The sequence below is a fragment of the Pogoniulus pusillus genome, unplaced genomic scaffold (assembly GCF_015220805.1).
Source record: "Pogoniulus pusillus isolate bPogPus1 unplaced genomic scaffold, bPogPus1.pri scaffold_119_arrow_ctg1, whole genome shotgun sequence".
Lineage (NCBI taxonomy): Eukaryota > Metazoa > Chordata > Aves > Piciformes > Lybiidae > Pogoniulus > Pogoniulus pusillus.
Genome location: NW_026974557.1, coordinates 24,742 through 51,289, shown reverse-complemented (window position 1 = coordinate 51,289; position 26,548 = coordinate 24,742). Strand labels below are relative to the sequence as shown.

The 26,548-nt window shown below is 46.7% G+C and overlaps 1 protein-coding gene across 8 annotated transcripts; it reads right to left on the bottom strand.

The window, feature by feature from the left end:
• Positions 1-223: 223 nt before the first annotated feature.
• LOC135173894 (uncharacterized) lies at positions 224-4,703 on the bottom strand. 8 transcript variants are annotated; one of them, XR_010301527.1, is made up of 8 exons: positions 4,672-4,703; positions 4,309-4,438; positions 3,452-3,520; positions 2,959-3,101; positions 2,172-2,584; positions 1,882-1,994; positions 1,432-1,469; positions 224-672 (listed from the first exon to the last, which is right to left on the bottom strand). XR_010301527.1 is itself a non-coding variant. In XM_064141105.1 (5 exons), the coding sequence occupies exons 1-5, from the start codon at positions 4,686-4,688 to the stop codon at positions 495-497; spliced, it is 432 nt and encodes a 143-aa protein (XP_063997175.1). In that variant the 5' UTR covers positions 4,689-4,703; the 3' UTR covers positions 224-494. The 8 variants fall into 8 exon arrangements, 1 of the variants encoding a protein (XP_063997175.1); XR_010301529.1 differs by having other exon boundaries at positions 1,894-1,994; XR_010301528.1 differs by lacking the exon at positions 1,432-1,469.
• Positions 4,704-26,548: the final 21,845 nt, after the last annotated feature.

The window sequence follows — 26,548 nt, the reverse complement described above, 5'->3', positions numbered from 1 at the left end:
CACTTCACACTAGCCCGAGCCAAAACTAGAACGGTAGGAAAACAGACAAATCACAAAACATAGGACTGCCTTAACTGTCCTACATTGTAACCAGCAGCACCAAGTCCAAATCAATTCAGAGCCTTGGCACTGTTTCTCCTTGAAGATTTTAACCCTGGACACAAAGGAGTCCTGCTCTCAGCCATGGGATTACAATAAAAGTGACTCAAATGACTAAAAAGGGTAACACAAATGCCTTTTACTGACCAATCTCTCTACATGTTCCTATGATGCTCCACTAACTCCCTCCTTCAGAGTGGCTAACAGTCTCCAACAGACACTGCACCAGCAGCTACCTTGAAGATCTGTAACCAGCTGAGTGAAGGGCTGTAAAACAAATTCACCTCCTTCAGAAAGCTTCTCATCAGTTACACAGAGCAGTCAGAGCCTGCTTCCATTCACATCTTTCTTTATCAAGTTCTACTGTGGAGTCAGAACACTTAAAGTCCACTTAGTCACAGGTTAAGTCGACTCTGCTGTTGGTATCCAACCCCATGCTGCTGGCTGAAGCAAAGTATTCCAGGGCGTGAAGGTGAGACTGCAACACGAGAGACCTCCTGTGCCAAGTGCTGCTTTGGGTTTCTGGGGTTGGGATCAGGAGGGGATGGGTGGCAGGTGGCTGACTCCTGCTTTCTGCAAACAGAAACAGGCTAAGGTAATTGTGCACTGCAGGATCTCATTTTGTATTTACCTCTTGATCTCAACCCAGAGGGTTTTTCCTTGGCTGTGTTACTTTTGCCTCACTTCTGTGTTGGAGGGAAACAGGAGGCTAACCCATGACAGCACTGTAAGTTGTTCAGGCACTGGGAAAACAATTCGACAGGCCCCTGTGTTCCAGGAGGTTTATCAAGTAGCCTGCCAACATTTTCAGGTGCTAAAGAACTAATGAACATTCCATTTAGGAAACAGCTCCCTCATCTCATAGCAAGCAAACATTCCCCACTGTCACTAATCCTATAAAAGACTGATAAAAGACTTCATTGAATGGTTTAGGTTGGAAGGGACCTCAAGGATCATCCAGTCCCAACCCTCTGCTCTAGGCGGGGATACCTCCCACTGCAACAGGCTGCTCAAGGCCTCATCCAACCTCAATTCATATTCATTTACACCAAAGCTGAGAAAATAGAAAGGTCTGGGGCAGTTGTTTGGCTTTGGCATCAAACCAATGCACAACAGGTAGAATGGGACTTCTTGGGGAAACTAAACTGTCTTTAGCTATGAGGCTGAGAAAGACTTTTCCTATCTCTTCAGCCTTCATTTCACCTGACTCTGTGTTCAGCTGGGCTGTGTTAGGAGCAGTTCACCACATGCAGCAAGGCCAAGGGGCACTACCTTGATCTCGCTGGTAATGACCAATTCAAAACTCTCCAAACAGTGTTACAGAGTTGTTACCTGCAAAGCTCTTTCAGTCGCACTTGCTCTTTGTTTATCTATTAAAGACAACCAAGAGAACATCCATGGGTTGGGGATTTTCCCCCCCGGTCAATTTCTGAGGGGCCTGGAGTTACAGGCAAGCCCAAACCACCCTAATGCAAACCAAAAGGTCCTCTCTCGTGATGACAATGACCAACAAATGACTCCCTTCAATAAATAAGTGATTTGGGAAATTCCAGAGAGTACTTTTGCTAAACAAGTTAGTCTCTTTTCTTTTCCATCAGGTCTTTCTGTTGAAGCTCAGCATCTGAAAGCTCTGTACCTCTTCCCTGCCCTCCTGCCGCTGCCCTCCACCTTTCCCCGGGCAGCCCCTGCCATCCTCCCCCACTCTCTGCCTTCCCCCGGGCAGTCTCTGCTGCTTTCCTCCTCCTCCTCTCCACTCTACGTTACCAGCTTCTGCTCCATTACCAGTTCCATTACCAGCTGCTGCTGCTGGTCCATTACCAGCTCCAGTTGGTGCTCCTGCTCCATCTTTGCCTCCATCGCAGAACCCAGAGCAAAACCCTCGAGGATCCAACCTCCTAGAGAAACCTCAGCCTCAGTAACAACACAGACTTAGCACCCGTGAGCTAAGGGGGATGTTGCAGTGGGTCAGTAGCCCAGCCCTAAGGTGGCCCTAGCTAGCCGGGGGGCCAGCCAGGCCCCCCGGCCTTTGAAACCCTCCACCACACACCTGGTGCTCACCCGTGCGCACTCACCTGGGATGCCAGGCGGAGGATCCCTTGGCCCGCAATGGGCCCAGCTTGGGGCTGGGCTCCTCCTGCTCTGCTTATAAAGGGCACTGAGCAGGGAGGGCAAAGTGGCCACAGCTGGGGTGGGAGGAGACTTCAATTGACCTCCCCTTTTTAAGTTGCCCCAGGAGAGGCAGAAGCCTTTGGCTGCTCCCCTTTGCGGGGGTAGGTTGGCTGTGTCCTTTGTGGGGTGGTGTTTTGGCTCTGTGCTTTGTGGGGTGCTTTTGCTTTTCTCTAAGCCACTCCTCCCCTCTGCTCTGCTTGGGATTTCTGTTCCTCCTTGGTATGCTGTGCTGAAAGCTGTGCTTGAAGTTGTGCTGTTTCCTTCATGAGAGAGGTTTGCTTTTGTGCTTCCTGCCTTGCTCCTCTCTTGTTTTCACCTGTTGGGGGCCAGAATCTCCCTTTCTCTTGTTGCAGCCTGGCAGCAAGAGTCAGAGTCCCTACAGCATCTCGTTGCCTCCTTTGCCCTTTGCTTGCTGAGACAGCACAGCTCTGGCCTCTGGTGTGGCTCTCGTTATTGTGGGGGGGAGAGCGAAGAGGGGGGTGGGGGGGAGAGCGAAGAGGGGGGTGGGGGGGAGAGCGAAGAGGGGGGTGGGGGGGAGAGGGAAGAGGGGGGGCGGGGGGGGAGAGTGGAGGGGGGGGCGAGAGCGAAGAGGGGGGGAGAGAAGAGGTGGGGGGGGGGGAGTGAAGAGGAGGGGGGGGGAGCTGTTTAGTCGGGGGAAGAGAAGGGATCTCATGAACGTCTATACATTACCAAGGGGCAGGGGTCAGCACCAAGGGCCCAGCTGCTGCTTGGTGGTGCTCAGCACTAGGACAAGTAACAACAGACAGAAGCTGCTCCGCCTCAACAGGAGCAGAGATTTCTTGTCTGGGAGGCTGACAGAGGACTGGGACAGACTGAAATCAAAACATTGCTCAGAACACAAAAGAACCTCTGAAGCCATGGCAAAAAGCTCAAGGAAAAGAGGTTGGATTTTCATTATTCTGTCCCTTAAAATATGTCAGACTAACAGCAGAGTGAAAAATGTGAAATTCATGCAGGTGGAACAGTTAGAACTGTGGCAGACATGATTGGCTGTTTTAATCCAGAAGTTCATTTGGTTTAAGCCTAGTTCTAAATAGTGACAATAGATACACTAGGCACAGCATGGCAACAAGCTTACATCAAAGCATTTCCAAAGCCTCTGCAACTAAGTCCTTCTTGACTGACAAGAGCATCACCTCACTGAATAAGCAATGAACTCTACCATTACAGCAGCCTTGGCCTCATAGATGACTCTCTTGCTTCGTTGCAGAAGTCCATCACCAGCCTGTGCCTGCAATGTCAAATGGAACCATGTCAAAACTGCTGACACTTTGCAGTTATGATCCCAACAGTTCATTCCTCAGACCTCCCAACCCTTAAGTCCCTTAAGAAGGAAGTGAAAAGCAATTGCTCTTGCATTTCATGCTGCCCAGACGCTCCCAGCTCCTCCAGTAAGGCTAAGCATTCCAACAGGCTCAGGCCAAACTCTCCCACAGTTGTTTGAGACCATCACAGCAAACTAACAGCAAGTTGCTGCTCTACTCTCAGACCACAGAGGCTGCCTAGGGAGTCGCCATCCCTGCAGCTGCTCAAGAAAAGCCTGGATGAGGCACTTAGTGCCATGGCCTAGCTGACTGGAGAGGGCTGGGGGCTAGGTTGGGCTGGATGAGCTTGGAGGTCTCTTCCAACCTGGCTGATTCCACGATTCTAAGTGTACAAATACCCCAGCTGTGTGCTTTGAACCTTGTAAATAAGCTTTCTGCAGAGACTGAATGATAAGAAACAGGTTGGTTGTAGTTATTAAAAACCTTTGCCTGGATACCAACATTAATATTGATTATTAATTGTGCATCACTCATAACGCACCCATTCCATGGCTCTTGGAGTTCCCACAGTGAGAACAGCAAAGGATGGCACACCCCAAGCACTCCTCACCACGTATTCACTGCCAGCACCCAACACGGGAAGACAGCCAGGACAGGAAGATAAATCACACGGCGTAACAATCGGAGCCACCGCAGCTAAGGGGGGAAAAACCAAACACCAACCAATATATCTCAAGCCACAACAAAGACTTACTTCAGCAGCACCATCCAAGATATCCTTCATGAACTTAACCATGTCCTCTGTCTTCTCAAGGTGTCTGTCTGGCAGCAAACACTGCTGGTTGGAGGCATTCAAGGCGACGGTAGTACGGATGGTCAGCTCGCTGGCAATGGAAAGCAGATGGGTTACAGGTTTGAAGAGCCACAGTGTAAAACACTGCAAAGCAAAGAATTCCTACAGCATGTCAGAGGGCGCTCAGTAAGCTTCTCCCTGTGTGCGTTCCCTTAAAGGCAAGAGGGGAAGGGGGAAGAGAATGGTACAAAAAAGCTTCTCAGCAGTACTTTGTCCCCTCACATCCGTGCAGGCAACGCGATCGAAGCTTATTGCATTTCACACCCCCACAGGTAGCTCATGACTTCCCCAGCAGCAAGAGATCACAGACAGGAACCTTGCACATGAAACGTACTACTAAGGTAACACAGGAAGTCTTTCAGCATGCAAAGGCAAAAGCACAACCCAAAACATTCCACATGGCCACAGTCCAGCTGAAGAACGAAAAACTGCTGGAACCAGTTCAGAGCAGGACCACAAGGATGAGCCAAGGGCTGGAGCACTTCTAAGAGGATAGGCTGAGGGAGCTGGGGCTGCTCAGCCTGAAGGAGACAAGACTCCAGGGAGACTTTAAAGCTACCTCCCAGTACCTGAAGGGAACCTGCAGCAGGAAGGCTGCAGAGAGACTTTTTCCAAAAGGGTGTCTAAAGACAGGGCAAGGGGAATGGTTTGAAGCTGAGGGAGAGCAGAACCACAGAAATTCGCTTTACAAAAAGCATTCATTCTGCTTATAGACCCAGTCAGGAATGACCTAGCCTGGAATCCTCTGCACCATTCTGCAGCTTTCCAGCTGCATCACACACTGGCAAAAGAAACTTTCTCCTAGCTGCTTTCCTTTGAAGCAGAAACACGTTTACATCCCAGCCCCATTGAAGAACCATAGAAATGCCGTTTAGAAAAAGCACTCCTTCTGCTTCTAGACCCAGCCAGGAATGGCCTAGCCTGGAATCCCCTGCACCATTCTGCAGCTTTCCAGCTCCCTCACACACTGGCAATAGAAACTTTCTTCTACCTGCATTCCTTTGAAGCAGAAACACGTTTACATCCTAGCCCCATTGAATAACCATAGAAATTCACTTTACAAGAAGCACTCATTCAGCTTATAGACCCAGTCAGGAATGACCTAGCCTGGAATCCCCTACACCATTCTGCAGCTTTCCAGCTGCGTCACACACTGGCAAAAGAGACTTTCTCCTAGCTGCTTTCCTTTGAAGCAGAAACACGTTTACATCCTAGCCCCACTGAAGAACCTTAGAAATACCGTTTAGAATAGGCACTCCTGCTTATAGAGCCAGCCAGGAATGGCCTAGCCTGGAATTTCCTGCACCATTCTGCAGCTTTCCAGCTGCGTCACACACTGGCAAAAGAAACTTTCTCCTAGCTGCTTTCCTTTGAAGCAGAAACATATTTACATCATATCCCCATTGAAGAACCATAGAAATTCGCTTCACAAAAATCACTCCTTCTGCTTATAGACCCAGTCAGGAATGACCTAACCTGGAATCCCCTACACCATTCTGCAGCTCTCCAGCTCCCTCACTAACTGGCAATAGAAACTTTCTCCTACCTGCTTTCCTTTGAAGCAGAAACACGTTTACATCCTAGCCCCATTGAAGAACCATAGAAATGCCGTTTAGAAAACGCATTCCTTATGCTTATAGACACAGTCTGGAATGACCTAGCCTGGAATCCCCTGCACCATTCTGCAGCTTTCCAGCTGCGTCACACACTGGCAAAAGAAACTTTCTGCTAGCTGCTTTCCTTTGAAGCAGAAACACGTTTACATCCTATCCCCGTAGAAGAACCATAGAAATTCGCTTTACAAAAAGCATTCCTTCTGCTTATAGACCCAATCAGGAATGACCTAGCCTGGATTCCCCTACACCATTCTGCAGCTTTCCAGCTCCCTCACACACTGGCAAAAGAAACTTTCTTCTAGCTGCTTTCCTTTGAAGAAGAAACACGTTTACATCCTAGCCCCATTGAAGAACCATAGAAATTCGCTTTACAAAAAGCACGCAATCAGCTTATAGACCCAGTCAGGAATGGCCTAGCCTGGAATCCCCTACACCATTCTGCAGCTTTCCCACTGCGTCACACACAGGCAAAAGAAACTTTCTCCTAGCTGCTTTCCTTTGAAGCAGAAACACGTTTACATCCTAGCCCCATTGAAGAACCATCGAAATTCACTTCACAGAAAGCACTCATTGTGCTTATAGACCCAGTCAGGAATGGCCTAGCCTGGAATCCCCTACACCATTCTGAGCATTCCAGCTGCATCACACACTGGCAAAAGAAACTTTCTCCTAGCTGCTTTCTTTTGAAGCAAAAACACGTTTACATCCTAGCCCCATTGAAGAACCACAGAAATTCGCTTTACAAAAAGCAATCATTCTGCTTATAGTGCCAGCCAGAAATGACCTAGCCTATAATCCCCTACACCATTCTGCAGCTTTCCAGCTCCCTCACACACTGGCAAAAGAAACTTTCTCCTAGCTGCTTTCATTTGAAGCAGAAACACGTTTACATCCTGTCCCCTTTGAAGAACCATAGAAATGCCGATTAGAAAAAGCACTCCGTCTGCTTATAGACCCAGTCAGGAATGACCTAGCCTGGAATGTCCTGCACCATTCTGCAGCTTTCCAGCTCCCTCACACACTGGCAAAAGAAACTTTCTCCTAGCTGCTTTCCTTTGAAGCAGAAACACGTTTACATCCTATCCCTATTGAAGAACCATAGAAAGTCGCTTTACAAAAGGCACTCCTTCTGCTTATAGACCCAGCCAGGAATGGCCTAGCCTGGAATTTCCTGCACCATTCTGCAGCCTTCTAGCTGCGTAACACACTGGCAAAAGAAACTTTCTCCTAGCTGCTTTCCTTTGAAGCAGAAACACGTTTCATCCTAGCCCCATTGAAGAACCATAGAAATGCCGTTTATAAAAAGCACTGCTTCTGATTATAGTGCCAGCCAGGAATGGCCTAGCCTGGAATCTCCTGCACCATTCTGCAGCTTTCCAGCTCCCTCACACACTGGCAAAAGATACTTTCTCCTAGCTGCTTTCCTTTGAAGCAGAAACACGTTTATATCCTAGCCCCTTTGAAGAAACCGAGACATTTGCTTTACAAAAAGCACTCCTTCTGTTTAATAGAGCCATCGGGAATGGCCTAGCCAGGAATCCCCTGCACCATTCTGCAGCTTTCCAGCTGCGTCACACACTGGCAAAAGAAACTTTCTCCTAGCTGCTTTCCTTTGAAGCAGAAACACATTTACATCCTAGCCCCATTGAAGAGCCATAGAAATGCTGTTTAGAATACGCACTCCTGCTTATAGAGCCAGCCAGGAATGGCCTAGCCTGGAATCCCCTGCACCGCTCTGCAGCTTTCCAGCTCCCTCACACACTGGCAAAAGAAACTTTCTCCTAGCTGCTTTCCTTTGAAGCAGAAACACGTTGACATCCTATCCCTATTGAAGAACCATAGAAATTCGGTTTACAAAAAGCACTCCTTCTGCCAATAGACCGAGTCAGGAATGGCCTAGCCTGGAATCCTCTGCACCATTCTGCAGCTTTCCAGCTGCGTCACACACTGGCAAAAGAAACTTTCTGCTAGCTGCTTTCCTTTGAATCAGAAACATGTTTACATCCTATCCCCTTTGAAGAACCATAGAAATTCGCTTTACAAAAAGCACTCCTTCTACTTATAGACCCAGTCAGGAATGACCTAACCTGGAATCCCCTACACCATTCTGCAACTCTCCAGCTCCCTCACTAACTGGCAATAGAAACTTTCTCCTAGCTGCTTTCCTTTGAAGCAGAAACACGTTTACATCCTAGCCCCATTGAAGAACCATAGAAATTCGCTTTACAAAAAGCACGCAATCAGCTTATAGACCCAGTCAGGAATGACCTAGCCTGGAATCCCCTACACCATTCTGAGCATTCCAGCTGCATCACACACTGGCAAAAGAAACTTTCTCCTAGCTGCTTTCTTTTGAAGCAGAAACACGTTTATATCCTAGCCCCATTGAAGAACCATAGAAATTCACTTTACAAAAAGCACTCATTCTGCTTATAGTGCCAGCCAGAAATGACCTAGCCTGGAATCCCCTACACCATTCTGCAGCTTTCCAGCTCCCTCACACACTGGCAAAAGAAACTTTCTCCTAGCTGCTTTCCTTTGAAGCAGAAACACGTTGACATCCTAGCCCCATTGAAGAACCACAGAAATGCCGTTTAGAAAAAGCACGCATTCTGCTTATAGTGCCAGCCAGGAATGGCCTAGCCTGGAATCCCCTGCACCATTCTGCAGCTTTCCAGCTCCCTCACACACTGGCAAAAGAAACTTTCTCCTAGCTGCTTTCCTTTGAAGCAGAAACACGTTGACATCCTAGCCCCATTGAAGAACCACAGAAATGCCGTTTAGAAAAAGCACGCATTCTGCTTATAGTGCCAGCCAGGAATGGCCTAGCCTGGAATCCCCTGCACCATTCTGCAGCTTTCCAGCTCCCTCACACACTGGCAAAAGAAACTTTCTCCTAGCTGCTTTCCTTTGAAGCAGAAACACGTTTACATCCTAGCCCCATTGAAGAAACATAGAAATTCGCTTTACAAAAAGCAGTCCTTCTGCTTATAGACCCATCAGGAATGGCCTAGCCTGGAATCCCCTGCACCATTCTGCAGCTTTCCAGCTGCGTCACACACTGGCAAAAGAAACTTTCTCCTAGCTGCTTTCCTTTGAAGCAGAAACACGTTTACATCCTAGCCCCATTGAAGAGCCAAAGAAATGCCGTTTAGAATACGCATTCCTTCTGTGTGTAGACCCATCCAGGAATGGCCTAGCCTGGAATCCCCTGCACCATTCTGCAGCTTTCCAGCTGCGTCACACACTGGCAATAGAAACTTTCTCCTAGCTGCTTTCCTTTGAAGCAGAAACACGTTTATATCCTAGCCCCATAGATGAAATACAGAAATTCGGTTTAGAAAAAGCACTCCTTCTGCTTATAGACCCAGCCAGGAATGGCCTAGCCTGGAACACCCTGCACCATTCTGCAGCTTTCCATCTGTGTCACACACTGGCAGAAGAAACTTTCTCCTAGCTGCTTTCCTTTGTGTGCTAGTTTGAAGCAAGCTGGGATGTTTTGGTAACAGAACTAGATAATGGGCAGTGAAATGAAAACATGGTGTCAACTTCTCTCACAGTTACGCTGAGAACTCTGGGAAGAAGAAAAGACTTTTTCTCCATTTTGTCTCTCTCTCTTGCTTTTGCCTTAGACCTGGTCACATCTCATTAACCCTGCTCCTACTAACCTTGCTCCCTAACCTCTTGGCTGCACCTCTTTTCTTCCTGAGAACTGGGGTAAGGTTGAGAGGGCCGGGGGGAGGTGTTGGGGTGGTTTGAGAGCCCCTCCTGGGGACCTTGGTTTCTGGGAGGGGAGTTGTGCTTCTGTATTGTTTATCCTTTGTATATTTCTGTATATAATTGTATATAACTGTATATATTGTAAATAGCTGCTTGTAAATTCTGCTAGCTGTAAATAAATTGCTTCATCTATATTCCCAGGGTCCGTCTGAGTTAGCTGGGGCAAATTCAAAAAGTGTGGGGGGGCGGGGTAACCCCCAAACCATCACATTTTTAATTGGCTTTCCCAACGTGGGGCTAGATATTTCAGTGAGTGGAAATTAGCTCTGGGAATTAAGATGAAGCTAATCAAGCAGCTATTGTACTTGGTGGGGATTGCTGTGTGGCCTGTTTTCTGGTTTTTTGTGTACAACTGGATCAAAGATCAAATTGGTTATTTCTTGCTTCATGTGGTTTTTAAGAAGGCTAAAGTTAAGCTTTCAAACATGTTCTGGAGCTGGGGTGATTTTATTCTTGGTTATGCTGGTTTTAATGTCACTGAGAATATTACTAGTGATATTACAAGAGTTTTTGTCAATAATGTGACGATCAGTCAAAATGCTGCTTTATCTACTGCTCTCATGAGGGTCATCCAGCCCCAAACTGAAATGCCAAGTCCATGCAAGGATTTTTACAGAAAAGAGATTGTGACGGGGTTGGTGTGCAGTAATCTGGCTCTTATGATTTTAATTTTCATATTAATTTTGGTATTATTGGTGAAAAATTCAAAACCAGTTTCTGTAAGAGCTAGGAAGAATTCTGTGTCTCAGAAGCAGTCTCTTTCACAGCAAAACAAGGGAACACAGTTATCGGCTTCCCCCTTGCCAGCCTCTGCCCCTCCTTCTCCAAGTGCTGGGAACACAGCCAGTGTTCCTGCCAATAACGTAAACAATGATAAGGATAACCAAAACAAGCCACAGAGTTTAGCAGGAGGCTCAGGAGCACAGGCAGGTACCCAAAATCAGAATGTTCCTAGCAACAATCAAAACACGTCAGGGTTGGCAGGCATCCCAGGAGGACAGGCAAACAATCCCACTAATGCTAATACTACTGCTAATGCTGGTAACGCTAGCCCAGTCAGTCCAAATCCTAATGACACCAGCTCAGCCAATTTGAACCCCCAGCCAGCAGACCAGAACCAAAATCCTCCTGTTAAAAGCAAGGCAGATCTGAACTCACAAGCTCCAGGTCAGACCCCTAAGAATACAAATGCTCCAAGTCAAACCTCCAATAATTCAAACCCTCCAGGTCAGACACCTAAAGATTCAAATCCTCCAGCAAACACATCCAAGTCTGTTGCTGCTCAGGCCCTTCTGGCACCTGCTAAGGAAAAAGCTAAGACAAAGAGTGGTTCACAGGAGGATGTAAGAGATGGGACCTCTGGTGATCAGCAGCAAGGAGAAGAGGAGGAGGAGACAGTTAGTCTGAGAGACCTTGTAGATGTGCTGAGACAACAATACTCAAGTGAGAGGAGCGCTGTGAGGTTAGCTGCCAAGAGAGAGGATGGTTCCAATGAGTTTAGGAATGCTATGAGGAAGATTGTGTTAGGCCCGGCACCACCAGAACAACAGGAAGAGGAGGAGGAAGATGACATCCAAGGCTCCAAGGATCCACTCAGAGAGGTCAGGGAAGTTAGGAAGGAATACACAAGGGAATCAGGTGAGCCAATCTTAAGCTGGCTAGTGAGATGCCGTGGCATTGGTGCTAATGCTCTGCAGGTAGGAGACAAGTCTGCCAAGCAGCTGGGACCACTCACTAAGGAGAGTGGAGTGGACAAACACCTAGCAAGTCCTCTTGGTAGGGTTAGCTTGTGGACACGCCTTCTGTTGGCTGTGGCTATGAGATATCCTTCCCGAGATGATTTGCCATGGGCTGCCAAGAAGTGGAACACCATTGAGCAGGGAATTAAGCTTCTGAAGGAGTTTGCTGTGAAGGAAGTGCTTTATGGAGATCATGGTACTCATGAGCCTGATGATATTCCTTTGGGAACAGGCCTCATGAAGAAGCTGATTAAGCTTGCTCCTTCATCCTATGCTAACATCTTGGCCAGTAAGTTTCTAGCAAGGAGTGATAATGGAAGATCTTTCACTGTTGGTGAGTTCACTGACCAGCTCAGGCAGATAGAGGACAGCTTGTCACATTCTGGTATAATCTGTGCCATAAAGACTATGACTACAGAGCTTAAAGATGGTTTTCAAGAGAGCATGAAAGAACTGAAGGAGGACCTTAAAACCTCTATTTCCAATCTGGTAAGGGATACCAATCCTGCATCATCTGAATGGGTGCATGTTTCTGCAGTCAGGAACAGACGCCCACCTCCTGCAAGGCAATTCCAGCCCAGGAGGAGACAAATTCCACCCAGACAGCAGCAATCACGTGCGTCACTGTGGATACTTCTGCGTGACACATACGGTGAGAACATGAACAAATGGGATGGTAAACCTACTTCAGCTCTTTCAAAGAGGGTCAGGGAACTGCAGAGTGGCAGAAACAGAGGCAGCAATGCCAGGAAAGTAGCTGTCACTTCTTCAGCTCCTGAGAGCAACTGCAATTGTTCCAACAGTTGCAGTTCCTCTCACAACACCAATCACTGTGTACACCCTACATGCCATGTTCAGCATTAGGGGTGCCCTGCCTCCAGCCAGGAGGAGGAAAGGGATAGTGGAGAGAACCGAATCTATTGGAATGTATTCATTAGGTGGCCTGGCAGTTCAAGAGTTCGGAAATACAGGGCTTTAGTTGACACAGGTGCTCAGTGTACTTTATTGCCATCTAATTGTAAGGGGACAGAGTCCATTTCTATCTTTGGAATCACAGGTGGATCTCAAGAGCTAACTAAGATACAGGCTGAGATCAGTTTAACTGGTAAAGAGTGGAAGACACATACTATTGTAACTGGTCCTGATGCGCCTTGCATTTTGGGAATTGACTTTTTGAGGCAAGGTTGTTTCAAAGATCCTAAGGGTCATAAATGGGCTTTTGGAATAGCATCTGTAGAGATTGAGGATGATAAATTGAAATTGTCCATTAGACCTGAACTTTCTGATGAATCTGCAGTTGTGGGACATCATGACATAGAGGACCTGGAAGTGCCAATTGCAACTCAAACGGTTCATCATAGGCAGTACAGAACTAACCGTGACTCTTTGTTGCCCATTCATCAGCTGATTCGTCAACTGGAGAGTCAGGCTGTCATCGAGAAAGCTCATTCACCTTTCAACAGTCCCATCTGGCCTGTGCGCAAACCTACGGGCGACTGGAGACTGACAGTTGACTTTCGTGCCCTCAACGAGGTGACGCCACCCATGAGTGCAGCTGTGCCGGACATGCTGGAACTCCAGTACGAACTGGAATCGAAGGAGGCTAAGTGGTATGCAACCATAGACATTGCTAATGCTTTCTTCTCTATTCCCATAGCAAAGGAGTGCAGGCCTCAGTTTGCATTCACCTGGAGAGGAATCCAGTACCAGTTCAATCGTTTGCCTCAGGGGTGGAAACACAGCTCAACCATCTGTCACTCAGTCATCCACAATGCACTGGAGAAAGGTAAAGCTCCAGAGCACATCCAGTACATCGACGACATCATTGTGTGGGGCCAAACTGCTGAGGAAGTCTTCGAGAAAGGTAACAAAATCATTGACATTCTGCTGCAAGCAGGTTTTGCCATTAAGAGAGACAAGGTCAAAGGACCTGCCAGAGAAATTCAGTTTCTGGGAGTGCAGTGGCAGGATGGTCGCCGTTACATTCCACAGGATGTGATCAACAAAGTCTCTACCATGGCTGTTCCCACCAGTAAGAAGGACACACTTTCTTTCCTTGGTGTGGTGGGATTTTGGAGACTTCACATTCCTGGTTTCAGTCAGATTGTCAAACCTCTGCATGATGTGACTCGTAAGAGAAACAATTTCGAGTGGGGACCTGAACAACAAGCAGCCTTTGATCAGATCAAACGAGAAGTAGTCCATGCAGTGGGCTTAGGACCTGTGAGATCTGGTCCGGACATCAAAAACATTCTGTACACGGCTGCCAGTGACAATGGTCCAACTTGGAGTCTTTGGCAGAGAGCTCCAAATGAGACACGTGGTCGTCCACTTGGTTTCTGGGGACGTTGTTACAGAGGTTCAGAGGCAAATTACTCTGCAACAGAGAAAGAGATTCTAGCAGCCTATGAGGGAGTGAAAGCAGCTTCTGAAGTGATTGGAACTGAGTCACAATTGCTTTTAGCTCCTAGACTGCCAGTTCTTAACTGGATGTTCAAGGGCAAAGGTTCATCACCACATCATGCCACAGATGCAACCTGGTCTAAATGGATGGCTTTGATAACCCAACGAGCACGAATGGGTAATCTTGACCGACCTGGTCTGGTGGAGGTGATCACCAACTGGCCGGAAGGCACAGACTGTTCCAAACCTCCGGAGGAGAAGATAACTCGTGCTGAGGAAGCTCCTCCCTATGGTGATCTCTCTGATCAGGAAAAGAACTATGCTTTGTTCACAGATGGTTCCTGTCGTCTTGTTGGGAACAAGCGAATATGGAAGTCAGCAGTTTGGAGTCCAACCAGGAGAGTTACCGAAACGAAAGATGGCGAAGGAGAATCCAGTCAGTTCGCTGAGGTAAAAGCTGTTCAACTTGCTCTTGATGTGGCTGAACGTGAAAATTGGCCTATCCTTTACCTCTACACCGACTCGTGGATGGTAGCCAATGCTCTATGGGGTTGGCTGAAGGACTGGAAGAAGCATGGTTGGCAGAGGAAAGGAAAGCCTATTTGGTGTGCTGATCTATGGCAGGACATTGATGCACGGCTGGAGAGAACTCCAGTGAAGGTGCGGCACGTAGATGCACACATGCCCAAGAGCAGAGCAACTGAGGAACATCAACACAACCAGAAGGCAGACCAAGCTGCTAAGATTGCTCAAGTTGATACCAACTCTGAACTTGACATTGACCTTGATTGGAAACACCGAGGTGAGCTGTTCTTAGCTCGGTGGGCCCATGACTCATCTGGACATCAAGGCAGAGATGGAACATACCGATGGGCTCGCGATAGGTCGATTGACTTGTCCATGGACGCTATCACCCAAGTCATCTATGACTGTGACATTTGTGCTGCTATTAAGCAGGCTAAGCGAATCAAGCCCTTATGGTATGGTGAGAGATGGTCAAAGTACAAGTATGGTGAAGCCTGGCAGATTGACTACATCACTTTACCTCGATCTCGTTCTGGCAAGCAGTATGTGCTGACGATGGTAGAAGCCAGCACTGGATGGTTGGAAACCTATCCAGTTCCACATGCTACTGCACGTAACACCACTGTTGGTTTGGAGAGACAGATCTTGTGGAGACATGGAACTCCAGAGAGAATCGAGTCAGACAATGGTACTCATTTCAAGAATAATCTAGTGAAAAACTGGGCCAAAGAGCATGGTATTGAATGGATCTATCACATACCCTACTATGCACCAGCTTCAGGGAAGATTGAACGCTACAATGGTTTGCTGAAAACCACCCTCAAAGCCATGGGGGGTGGAACTCTGAAAAACTGGGACAAACATTTAGCAGAAGCTACCTGGTTGGTAAATAGTAGAGGTTCAGTAAACAGAGCAGGACCTGCACAATCAGATTTGGTCCAAACAGTAGACGGTGATAAAGTTCCTGTTGTACATGAGAAGAATCTGTTAGGGAAAACTGTTTGGGTATTTTCTCCTTCGGGCGAAGGGAAACCTGTCCGAGGGGTGGTTTCTGCTGAAGGTCCTGGTCATACATACTGGGTAATGCAGGAAAATGGTGAAATCCAGTGTATTCCACAAAGAAATTTAACCTTAGCTGAGAGAGTTTAAATCCAAGCTGTTAGGAGTTTTCTATTCTAGGTAACATCGGCGCCCAATACTGAGAGAATCTACGATAGAATCTACAGTACGTGAGCACGAACCCAACATCACCTGGGAGTCCCTGTTCTGAGCTTTTGAATCACCTACATCTGATTGAAGTGTGAACTGAACTTGTATATATTGTCTTAGTGTAAATATTGGTTTAGATTAGATTGGATAATTCTCAGCGATACTCTGAGCGAAGTAGACAGGGGTGGATTGTGCTAGTTTGAAGCAAGCTGGGATGTTTTGGTAACAGAACTAGATAACGGGCAGTGAAATGAAAACATGGTGTCAACTTCTCTCACAGTTACGCTGAGAACTCTGGGAAGAAGAAAAGACTTTTTCTCCATTTTGTCTCTCTCTCTTGCTTTTGCCTTAGACCTGGTCACATCTCATTAACCCTGCTCCTACTAACCTTGCTCCCTAACCTCTTGGCTGCACCTCTTTTCTTCCTGAGAACTGGGGTAAGGTTGAGAGGGCCGGGGGGAGGTGTTGGGGTGGTTTGAGAGCCCCTCCTGGGGACCTTGGTTTCTGGGAGGGGAGTTGTGCTTCTGTATTGTTTATCCTTTGTATATTTCTGTATATAATTGTATATAACTGTATATATTGTAAATAGCTGCTTGTAAATTCTGCTAGCTGTAAATAAATTGCTTCATCTATATTCCCAGGGTCCGTCTGAGTTAGCTGGGGCAAATTCAAAAAGTGTGGGAGGGGCGGGGTAACCCCCAAACCATCACACTTTGAAGCAGAAAAACGTTTACATCCTAGCCCCATCGAAGAACCATAGAAATTTGCTTTACAAAAAGCACTCATTCTGCTTATAGACCCATCCAGGAATGACCTAGCCTCGAATCCCCTACACCATTTGCAGCTTTCCCGCTGCGTCACACACTGGCAATAGAAACTTTCTCCTAGCTGCTTTCCTTTGAAGCAGAAACACATTTACATCCTAGCCCCATTGAAGAACCATAGAAATGCCGTTTAGAAAATGCACTCCTTCTGCTTATAGACCCACTCAGGAATGACCTAGCCTGGAAACCCCTGCACCATTCTGCAGCTTTCCAGGTCCCTCACACACTGGCAATAGAAACTTTCTCCTAGCTGCTTTCCTTTGAAGCAGAAACAGGTTTACATCCTATCCCCTTTGAAGAACCATAGAAATTTGCTGTACAAAAAGCACTCATTCTGCTTATAGACCTACTCAGGAATGACCTATCCTGGAATCCCCTGCAGCATTCTGCAGCTTTCCAGCTCACTCACACACTGGCAAAAGAAACTTTCTCCTAGCTGCTTTCCTTTGAAGCAGAAACACGTTTACATCCTATCCCCATTGAAGAACCATAGAAATGCTGTTTAGAAAAAGCACTCCTTCTGTGTGTAGACCCAGCCAGGAATGACTTAGCCTGGAATCTCCTACACCATTCTGCAGCTTTCCAGCTCCCTCACACACTGGCAAAAGAAACTTTCTCCTAGCTGCTTTCCTTTGAAGCAGAAACACGTTTACATCCTAGCCCCATTGAAGAACCATGGAAATTCGCTTTACAAAAAGCATTCATTCTGCTTATAGACCCAGTCAGGAATGACCTCGCCTGGAATCCTCTGCACCATTCTGCAGCTTTCCAGCTGCGTCACACACTGGCAGAAGAAACTTTCTCCTAGCTGCTTTCCTTTGAAGCAGAAACATGTTTACATCCTATCCCCATTGAAGAACCATAGAAATTCGCTTTCCTAAAAGTACTCCTTCTGCTTATAGACCCAGTCAGGAATGACCTAGCCTGGAATCCTCTGCACCATTCTGCAGCTTTCCAGCTGCGTCACACACTGGCAAAAGAAACTTTCTCCTAGCTGCTTTCCTTTGAAGCAGAAACACATTAACATCCTAGCCCAATTGAAGAAACATAGAAATTCGCTTTACAAAAAGCACTCCTGCTAATAGACCCATCAGGAATGGCCTAGCCTGGAATCCCCTGCACCATTCTGCAGCTTTCCAGCTGCGTCACACACTGGCAAAAGAAACTTTCTCCTAGCTGCTTTCCTTTGAAGCAGAAACACGTTTACATCCTAGCCCCATTGAAGAACCATAGAAATGCCGTTTAGAAAAAGCACTCCTTCTGCTTATAGACCCAGCCAGGAATGGCCTAGCCTGGAATCTCCTGCACCATTCTGCAGCTTTCCAGCTCCCTCACACACTGGCAAAAGAAACTTTCACCTAGCTGCTTTCCTTTGAAGCAGAAACACGTTTACATCCTAGCCCCATTAAAGAACCATAGAAATGCCGTTTAGAAAAAGCACTCCTTCTGCTTATAGACCCAGCCAGGAATGGCCTATCCTGGAATCCCCTACACCATTCTGCAGCTTTCCAGCTCCCTCACACACTGGCAAAAGAAACTTTCTCCTAGCTGCTTTCCTTTGAAGCAGAAACACGTTTACATTCTATCCCTATTGAAGAACCATAGAAAATCGCTTTACAAAAGGCACTCCTTCTGCTTATAGACCCAGTCAGGAATGACCTAGCCTGGAATCTACTGCACCATTCTGCAGCTTTCCAGCTCCCTCACACACTGGCAAAAGAAACTTTCTCCTAGCTGCTTTCCTTTGAAGCAGAAACACATTTACATCCTAGCCCCACTGAAGAAACATAGAAATATCGTTAAGAAAAAGCACTCCTTCTGCTTATGGACCCAGCCAGGAATGGCCTAGCCTGGAATCCCCTGCACCATTCTGCACCTTTCCAGCTCACTCACACACTGGCAAAAGAAACTTTCTCCAGGATGCTTTCCTTTGAAGCAGAAACACGTTTACATCCTAGCCCCTTTGAAGAAACATAGAAATTCGCTTTACAAAAAGCACTCCTGCTTATAGACCCATCAGGAATGGCTTAGCCTGGAATCCCCTGCACCATTCTGCAGCTTTCCAGCTGCGTCACACACTGGCAAAAGAAACTTTCTCCTAGCTGCTTTCCTTTGAAGCAGAAACATGTTTACATCCTAGCCCCTTTGAAGAAACATAGAAATTCGCTTTACAAAAAGCAGTCCTTCTGCTTATAGACCCAGCCAGGAATGGCCTAGCCTGGAATCTACTGTACCATTCTGCAGCTTTCCAGCTCCCTCACACACTGGCAAAAGAAACATTCTCCTAGCTGCTTTCCTTTGAAGCAGAAACACGTTTACATCCTAGCTCCATTAAAGAACCATAGAAATGCCGTTTAGAAAAAGCAATCCTTCTGCTTATAGACCCAGTCAGGAATTGCCTAGCCTGGAATCCCCTGCACCATTCTGCAGCTTTCCATCTGTGCCACACACTGGCAAAAGAAACTTTCTCCTAGCTGCTTTCCTTTGAAGCAGAAACACGTTTACATCCTAGCCCCATTGAAGAACCATGGAAATACTCTTTACAAAAAGCATTCATTCTGCTTATAGACCCAGTCAGGAATGACCTAGCCTGGAAGCCTCTGCACCATTCTGCAGCTTTCCAGCTGCATCACACACTGGCAGAAGAAACTTTCTCTTAGCTGCTTTCCTTTGAAGCAGAAACACGTTTACATCCTATCCCTATTGAAGAACTGTAGAAATTCGCTTTACAAAAAGTACTCCTTCTACTTATAGACCCATCAGGAATGGCCTAGCCTGGAATCCCCTGCACCATTCTGCAGCTTTCCAGCTGCGTCACACACTGGCTAAAGAAACTTTCTCCTAGATGCTTTCCTTTGAAGCAGAAACACGTTTACATCCTAGCCCCACTGAAGAACCATAGAAATATCGTTAAGAAAAAGCACTCCTTCTGCTTATAGACCCAGCCAGGAATGGCCTAGCCTGGAATCCCCTGCACCATTCTGCACCTTTCCAGCTGCGCCACACACTGGCAAAATAAACTTTCTCCTAGCTGCTTTCCTTTGAAGCAGAAACACGTTTACATCCTAGTCCCATTGTAGAACCATAGAAATGCCATTAAGAAAAAGCACTCCTTCTGCTTGTAGACCCAGCCAGGAATGGCTTAGCCTGGAATCTCCTGCACCCTTCTGCAGCTCTCCAGCTCCCTCACTCACTGGCAAAAGAAACTTTCTCCTAGCTGCTTTCCTTTGAAGCAGAAACACGTTTACATCCTATCCCTATTGAAGAAACATAGAAATTCGCTTTACAAAAAGCACTCCTGCTTACAGACCCATCACGAATGGCTTAGCCTGGAATCCCCTGCACCATTCTGCAGCTTTCCAGCTGTGCCACACACTGGCTAAAGAAACTTTCTCCTAGCTGCTTTCCTTTGAAGCAGAAACATGTTTACATCCTAGCCCCATTGAAGAAATATTGAAATTCGGTTTAGAAAAAGCATTCCTTCTGCTTATAGACACAGCCAGGAATGACCTAACCTGGAGTCTCCTGCACCATTCTGCATATTTCCAGCTCCCTCACACACTGGCAAAAGAAACTTTCTGCTAGCTGCTTTCCTCTGAAGCAGAAACACGTTTACATCCTATCCCCATTGAAGAACCACAGAAATGCCGTTTAGAAAAAGCACGCATTCTGCTTATAGTGCCAGCCAGGAATGGCCTAGCCTGGAATCTCCTCCACCATTCTGCAGCTTTCCAGCTCCCTCACACACTGGCAAAAGAAACTTTCTCCTAGCTGCTTTCCTTTGAAGCAGAAACACGTTTACATCGTAGTCCCATTAAAGAACCATAGAAATGCCGTTTAGAAAAAGCACTCCTTCTGCTTATAGACCCAGCCAGGAATGGCCTAGCCTGGCATCCCCTGCACCATTCTGCAGCTTTCCAGCTGTGCCACACACTGGTAAAAGAAACTTTCTCGTAGCTACTTTCCTTTGAAGCAGAAACACATTTACATCCTGTCCCCTTTGAAGAACCATAGAAATGCTCTTTAGAAAAAGCACTCCTTCTGCTTATATACCCAGCCAGGAATGACATAGCCTTTAATCCCCTGCACCATTCTGCAGCTTTCCAGCTGCGTCACACACTGGCAAAAGAAACTTTCTCCTAGCTGCTTTCCTTTGAAGCAGAAACACGTTTACATCCTAGCCCCATTGAAGAACCATAGAAATGCCGGTTAGAAAAAGCACTCCTTCTGCTTGAAGACCCAGCCAGGAATGGCTTAGCCTGGAATCTCCTGCACCATTCTGCAGCTTTCCAGCTCCCTCACACACTGGCAAAAGAAACTTTCACCTAGCTGCTTTCCTTTGAAGCAGAAACACGTTTACATCCTATCCTATTGAAGAACCATAGAAATTTGCTTTACAAAAGGCACTCCTTCTGCTTTTAGACCCAGTCAGGAATGACCTAGCCTGGAATCCCCTACGCCATTCTGCAGCTTTCCAGCTGCGTCACACACTGGCAAAAGAAACTTTCTCCTAGCTGCTTTCCTTTGAAGCAGAAACACGTTTACATCCTAGCCCCACTGAAGAAACATAGAAATATCGTTTAGAAAAAGCACTCCTTCTGCTTACAGACCCAGCCAGGAATGGCCTAGCCTGGAATTTCCTGCACCGTTCTGCAGCTTTCCAGCTCCCTCACAAACTGGCAAAAAAACTTTCTCCTAGCTGCTTTCCTTTGAAGCAGTAACACGTTTACATCCTAGCCCCATTAAACAACCATAGAAATGCTGTTTAGAAAAAGCACTCCTTCTGCTTATAGACCCAGCCAGGAATGGACTAGCCTGTAATCTCCTGCACCATTCTGCAGCTTTCCAACTCCCTCACACACTGGCAAAAGAAGCTTTCTCCTAGCTGCTTTCCTTTGAAGCAGAAACACGTTTACATCCTATCCCCATTGAAGAACCATAGAAATTCACTTTACAAAAAGCACTCCTTCTGCTTATAGACCCATCAGGAATGGCCTAGCCTGGAATCCCCTGCACCATTCTGCAGCGTTCCAGCTCCCTCACACACTGGCAAAAGAAACTTTCTCCTAGCTGCTTTCCTTTGAAGCAGAAACACGTTTACATCCTGTCCCCATTGAAGAACCATAGAAATGTTCTTTAGAAAAAGCAATCCTTCTGCTTATAGACCCAGCCAGGAATGACCTTGCCTGGAATCCCCTACACCATTCTGCAGCTTTCCAGCTCCCTCACACACTGGCAAAAGAAACTTTCTCGTAGCTGCTTTCCTTTGAAGCAGAAACACGTTTACATCCTAGCCCCATTGAAGAGCCATAGAAATGCCGTTTAGAATACGCACTCCTTCTGCGTGTAGACCCATCCAGGAATGGCCTAGCCTGGAATCCCCTACACCATTCTGCAGCTTTCCAGCTGCGTCACATACTGGCAAAAGAAACTTTCTCCTAGCTGCTTTCCTTTGAAGCAGAAACACGTTTACATCCTAGCCCCATTGAAGAGCCATAGAAATGCCGTTTAGAATACGCACTCCTTCTGCGTGTAGACCCATCCAGGAACGACCTAGCCTGGAATCCCCTACACCATTCTGCAGCTTTCCAGCTGCGTCACATACTGGCAAAAGAAACTTTCTCCTAGCTGCTTTCCTTTGAAGCAGAAACATGTTTACATCCTAGCCCAATTGAAAAACCATAGAAATGCTGCTTAGAAAAAGCACTCCTTCTGCTTGTAGACCCAGCCAGGAATGGCTTAGCCTGGAATCTCCTGCACCATTCTGCAGTTTTCCAGCTCTCTCATACACTGGCAAAAGAAACTTTCTCCTAGCTGCTTTCCTTTGAAGCAGAAACACGTTTACATCCTATCCCTATTTAAGAACCATAGAAATTCGCTTTACAAAAGGCACTCCTTCTGCTTATAGACCCAGCCAGGAATGGCCTAGCCTGGAATCCCCTGCACCCTTCTGCAGCTTCCCAGCTCCCTCACACACTGGCAAAAGAAACTTTCTCCTAGCTGCTTTCCTTTGAAGCAGAAACACGATTCATCCTAGCCCCATTGAAGAACCGTAGAAATTTGCTTTACAAAATGCAATCATTCTGCTTATAGACCCAGTCAGGAATGATCTAGCCTGGATCCCCTGCACCATTCTGCAGCTTTCCAGCTGCGTCAGACACTGGCAAAAGAAACTCTCTCCTAGCTGCTTTCCTTTGAAGCAGAAAAACGTTTACATCCTAGCCCCATTGAAGAACCATAGAAATGCCGTTTAGAAAAAGCACTCCTTGTCCTTAAAGACCCAGCCAGGAATGGCCTAGCCTGCTATCTCCTGCACCATTCTGCAGCTTTCCAGCTCCCTCACAGACTGGCAAAGGAAACTTTCTCCTAGCTGCTTTCCTTTGAAACAGAAACACGTTTGCATCCTAGCCCCATTGGAGAAACATAGAAATTCGGTTTAGAAATAGTACTCCTTCTGCTTATAGAGCCAGGCAGGAATGGCCTAGCCTGGAATCCCCTGCACCATTCTGCAGCTTTCCACCTCCCTCACACACTGGCAAAAGTAACTTTCTCCTAGCTGCTTTCATTTGAAGCAGAAACACGTTTGCATCCTAGCCCCATTGAAGAACCATAGTAATTCTGTTTAGAAAAAGCACTCCTTCTGCGTGTAGACCCAGTCAGGAATGACCTAGCCTGGAATCCCCTACACCATTCTGTAGCTTTCCAGCTCCCTCACACACTGGCAAAAGAAACTTTCTACTAGCTGCTTTCCTTTGAAGCAGAAACACGTTTACATCCTAGCCCCGTTGAAGAACCATGGAAATTCGCTTTACAAAAACCATTCATTCTGCTTATAGACCCAGTCAGGAATGACCTAGCCTGGAATCCTCTGCACCATTCTGCAGCTTTCCAGCTGCGTCACACACTGGCAGAAGAAACATTCTCCTAGCTGCTTTCCTTTGAATCAGAAACATGTTTACATCCTATCCCCTTTGAAGAACCATAGAAATTCACTTTCCAAAAAGTATTCCTTATGCTTATAGAGCCAGTCAGGAATGACCTAGCCTGGAATCCCCTGCACCGTTCTGCAGCTTTCTTGCTGCGTCACACACTGGCAAAAGAAACTTTCTCCTAGCTGCTTTCCTTTGAAGCAGAAACACATTTACATCCTAGCCCCACTGAAGAACCATAGAAATATCGTTAAGAAAAAGCATTCCTTCTGCTTGTAGACCCAGCCAGGAATGGCTTCGCCTGGAATCTCCTGCACCATTCTGCAGCTTTCCAGCTCCCTCACACACTGGCAAAAGAAACTTTCTCCTAGCTGCTTTCCTTTGAAGCAGAAACACGTTTACATCCTATCCCTATTGAAGAACCATAGAAATTCGCTTTACAAAAGGCAATCCTTCTGCTTATAGACCCAGTCAGGAATGACCTAGCCTGGAATCCCCTACACCATTCTGCAGCTTTCCAGCTGCGTCACACACTGGCCAAAGAAACTTTCTCCTAGCTGCTTTCTGTTGAAGCAGAAACACATTTACATCCTAGCCCCACTGAAGAAACATATAAATGCCGTTTAGAAAAAGCACTCCTTCTGCTTACAGACCCAGCCAGCAATGACCTAGCCTGGAATCCCCTGCACCATTCTACAGCTTTCCAGCTGCGTCACACACTGGCAAAAGAAACTTTCTCCTAGCTGCTTTCCTTTGAAGCAGAAACACGTTTACATCCTAGCCCCTTTGAAGAAACATAGAAATTCGCTTTACAAAAAGCACTCCTGCTTATAGACCCATCAGGAATGGCCTAGCCTGGAATCCCCTGCACCATTCTGCAGCTTTCCAGCTGCGTCACACACTGGCTAAAGAAACTTTCTCCTAGCTGCTTTCCTTTGAAGCAGAAACACGTTTACATCCTAGCCCCATTGAAGAAATATTGAAATTCGGTTTCGAAAAAGCACTCCTTCAGCTTATAGACCCAGCCAGGAATGGCCTAGCCTGGAATCCCCTGCACCATTCTGCAGCTTTCCAGCTGTGTCACACGCTGGCAAAAGAAACTTTCTCCTAGCTGCTTTCCTTTGAAGCAGAAACACGTTTACATCCTAGCCCCATTGAAGAACCATAGAAATTCTGTTTAGAAAAAGCACTCTTTCTGCTTATAGACCCTGCCAGGAATGACCTATCCTGGAATCTCCTGCACCATTCTGCAGCTTTCCAGCTCCCTCAGACACTGGCAAAAGAAACTTTCTCCTAGCTGCTTTCCTTTGAAGCAGAAACACGTTTACATCCTAGCCCCGTTGAAGAACCATGGAAATTCGCTTTACAAAAACCATTCATTCTGCTTATAGACCCAGTCAGGAATGACCTAGCCTGGAATCCTCTGCACCATTCTGCAGCTTTCCAGCTGCGTCACACACTGGCAGAAGAAACATTCTCCTAGCTGCTTTCCTTTGAATCAGAAACATGTTTACATCCTATCCCCTTTGAAGAACCATAGAAATTCACTTTCCAAAAAGTACTCCTTATGCTTATAGAGCCAGTCAGGAATGACCTAGCCTGGAATCCCCTGCACCGTTCTGCAGCTTTCTTGCTGCGTCACACACTGGCAAAAGAAACTTTCTCCTAGCTGCTTTCCTTTGAAGCAGAAACACATTTACATCCTAGCCCCACTGAAGAACCATAGAAATATCGTTAAGAAAAAGCATTCCTTCTGCTTGTAGACCCAGCCAGGAATGGCTTCACCTGGAATCTCCTGCACCATTCTGCAGCTTTCCAGCTCCCTCACACACTGGCAAAAGAAACTTTCTCCTAGCTGCTTTCCTTTGAAGCAGAAACACGTTTACATCCTATCCCTATTGAAGAACCATAGAAATTCGCTTTACAAAAGGCAATCCTTCTGCTTATAGACCCAGTCAGGAATGACCTAGCCTGGAATCCCCTACACCATTCTGCAGCTTTCCAGCTGCGTCACACACTGGCCAAAGAAACTTTCTCCTAGCTGCTTTCTGTTGAAGCAGAAACACATTTACATCCTAGCCCCACTGAAGAAACATATAAATGCCGTTTAGAAAAAGCACTCCTTCTGCTTACAGACCCAGCCAGCAATGACCTAGCCTGGAATCCCCTACACCATTCTGCAGCTTTCCAGCTCCCTCACACACTGGCAAAGGAAACTTTCTCCTAGCTGCTTTCCTTTGAAGCAGAAACACGTTTACATCCCAGCCCCTTTGAAGAAACATAGAAATTCGCTTTACAAAAAGCACTCCTTCTGCTTATAGACCCATCAGGAATGGCCTAGCCTGGAATCCCCTGCACCATTCTGCAGCTTTCAAGCTACGCCACACACTGGCTAAAGTAACTTTCTCCTAGCTGCTTTCCTTTGAAGCAGAAACACGTTTACATCCTAGCCCCATTGAAGAACCATAGAAATGCCATTTAGAATACGTACTCCTTCTGCGTGTAGACCCAGCCAGGAATGGCCTAGCCTGGAATCCCCTGCACCATTCTGCAGCTTTCCAGCTGTGTCACACACTGGCAAAAGAAACTTTCTCCTAGCTGCTTTCCTTTGAAGCAGAAACACGTTTACATCCTAGCCCCATTGAAGAACCATAGAAATTCGCTTTGCAAAAAAAAACACTCATTCTGCTTATAGACCCAGCTAGGAATGGCCTAGCCTGGAATCTCCTGCACCATTCTGCAGCTTTCCAGCTCCCTCACACACTGGCAAAAGAAACTTTCTCCTAGCTGCTTTCCTTTGGAGCAGAAACACGTTTACATCCTAGCCCCATTGAAGAACCATAGAAATTCGCTTTACAAAAACCGCTCCTTCTGCTTATAGACCCAGTCAGGAATGACCTAGCCTGGAATCCCCTACACCATTCTGCAGCTTTCCAGCTCCCTCACACACTGGCAAAAGAAACTTTCTCCTAGCTGCTTTCCTTTGAACCAGAAACACATCTACATCCTAGCCCCATTGAAGAACCATAGAAATGCCGTTTAGAAAAAGCACTCCTTCTGCTTGTAGACCCAGCCAGGAATGGCTTAGCCTGGAATCTCCTGCACCATTCTGCAGC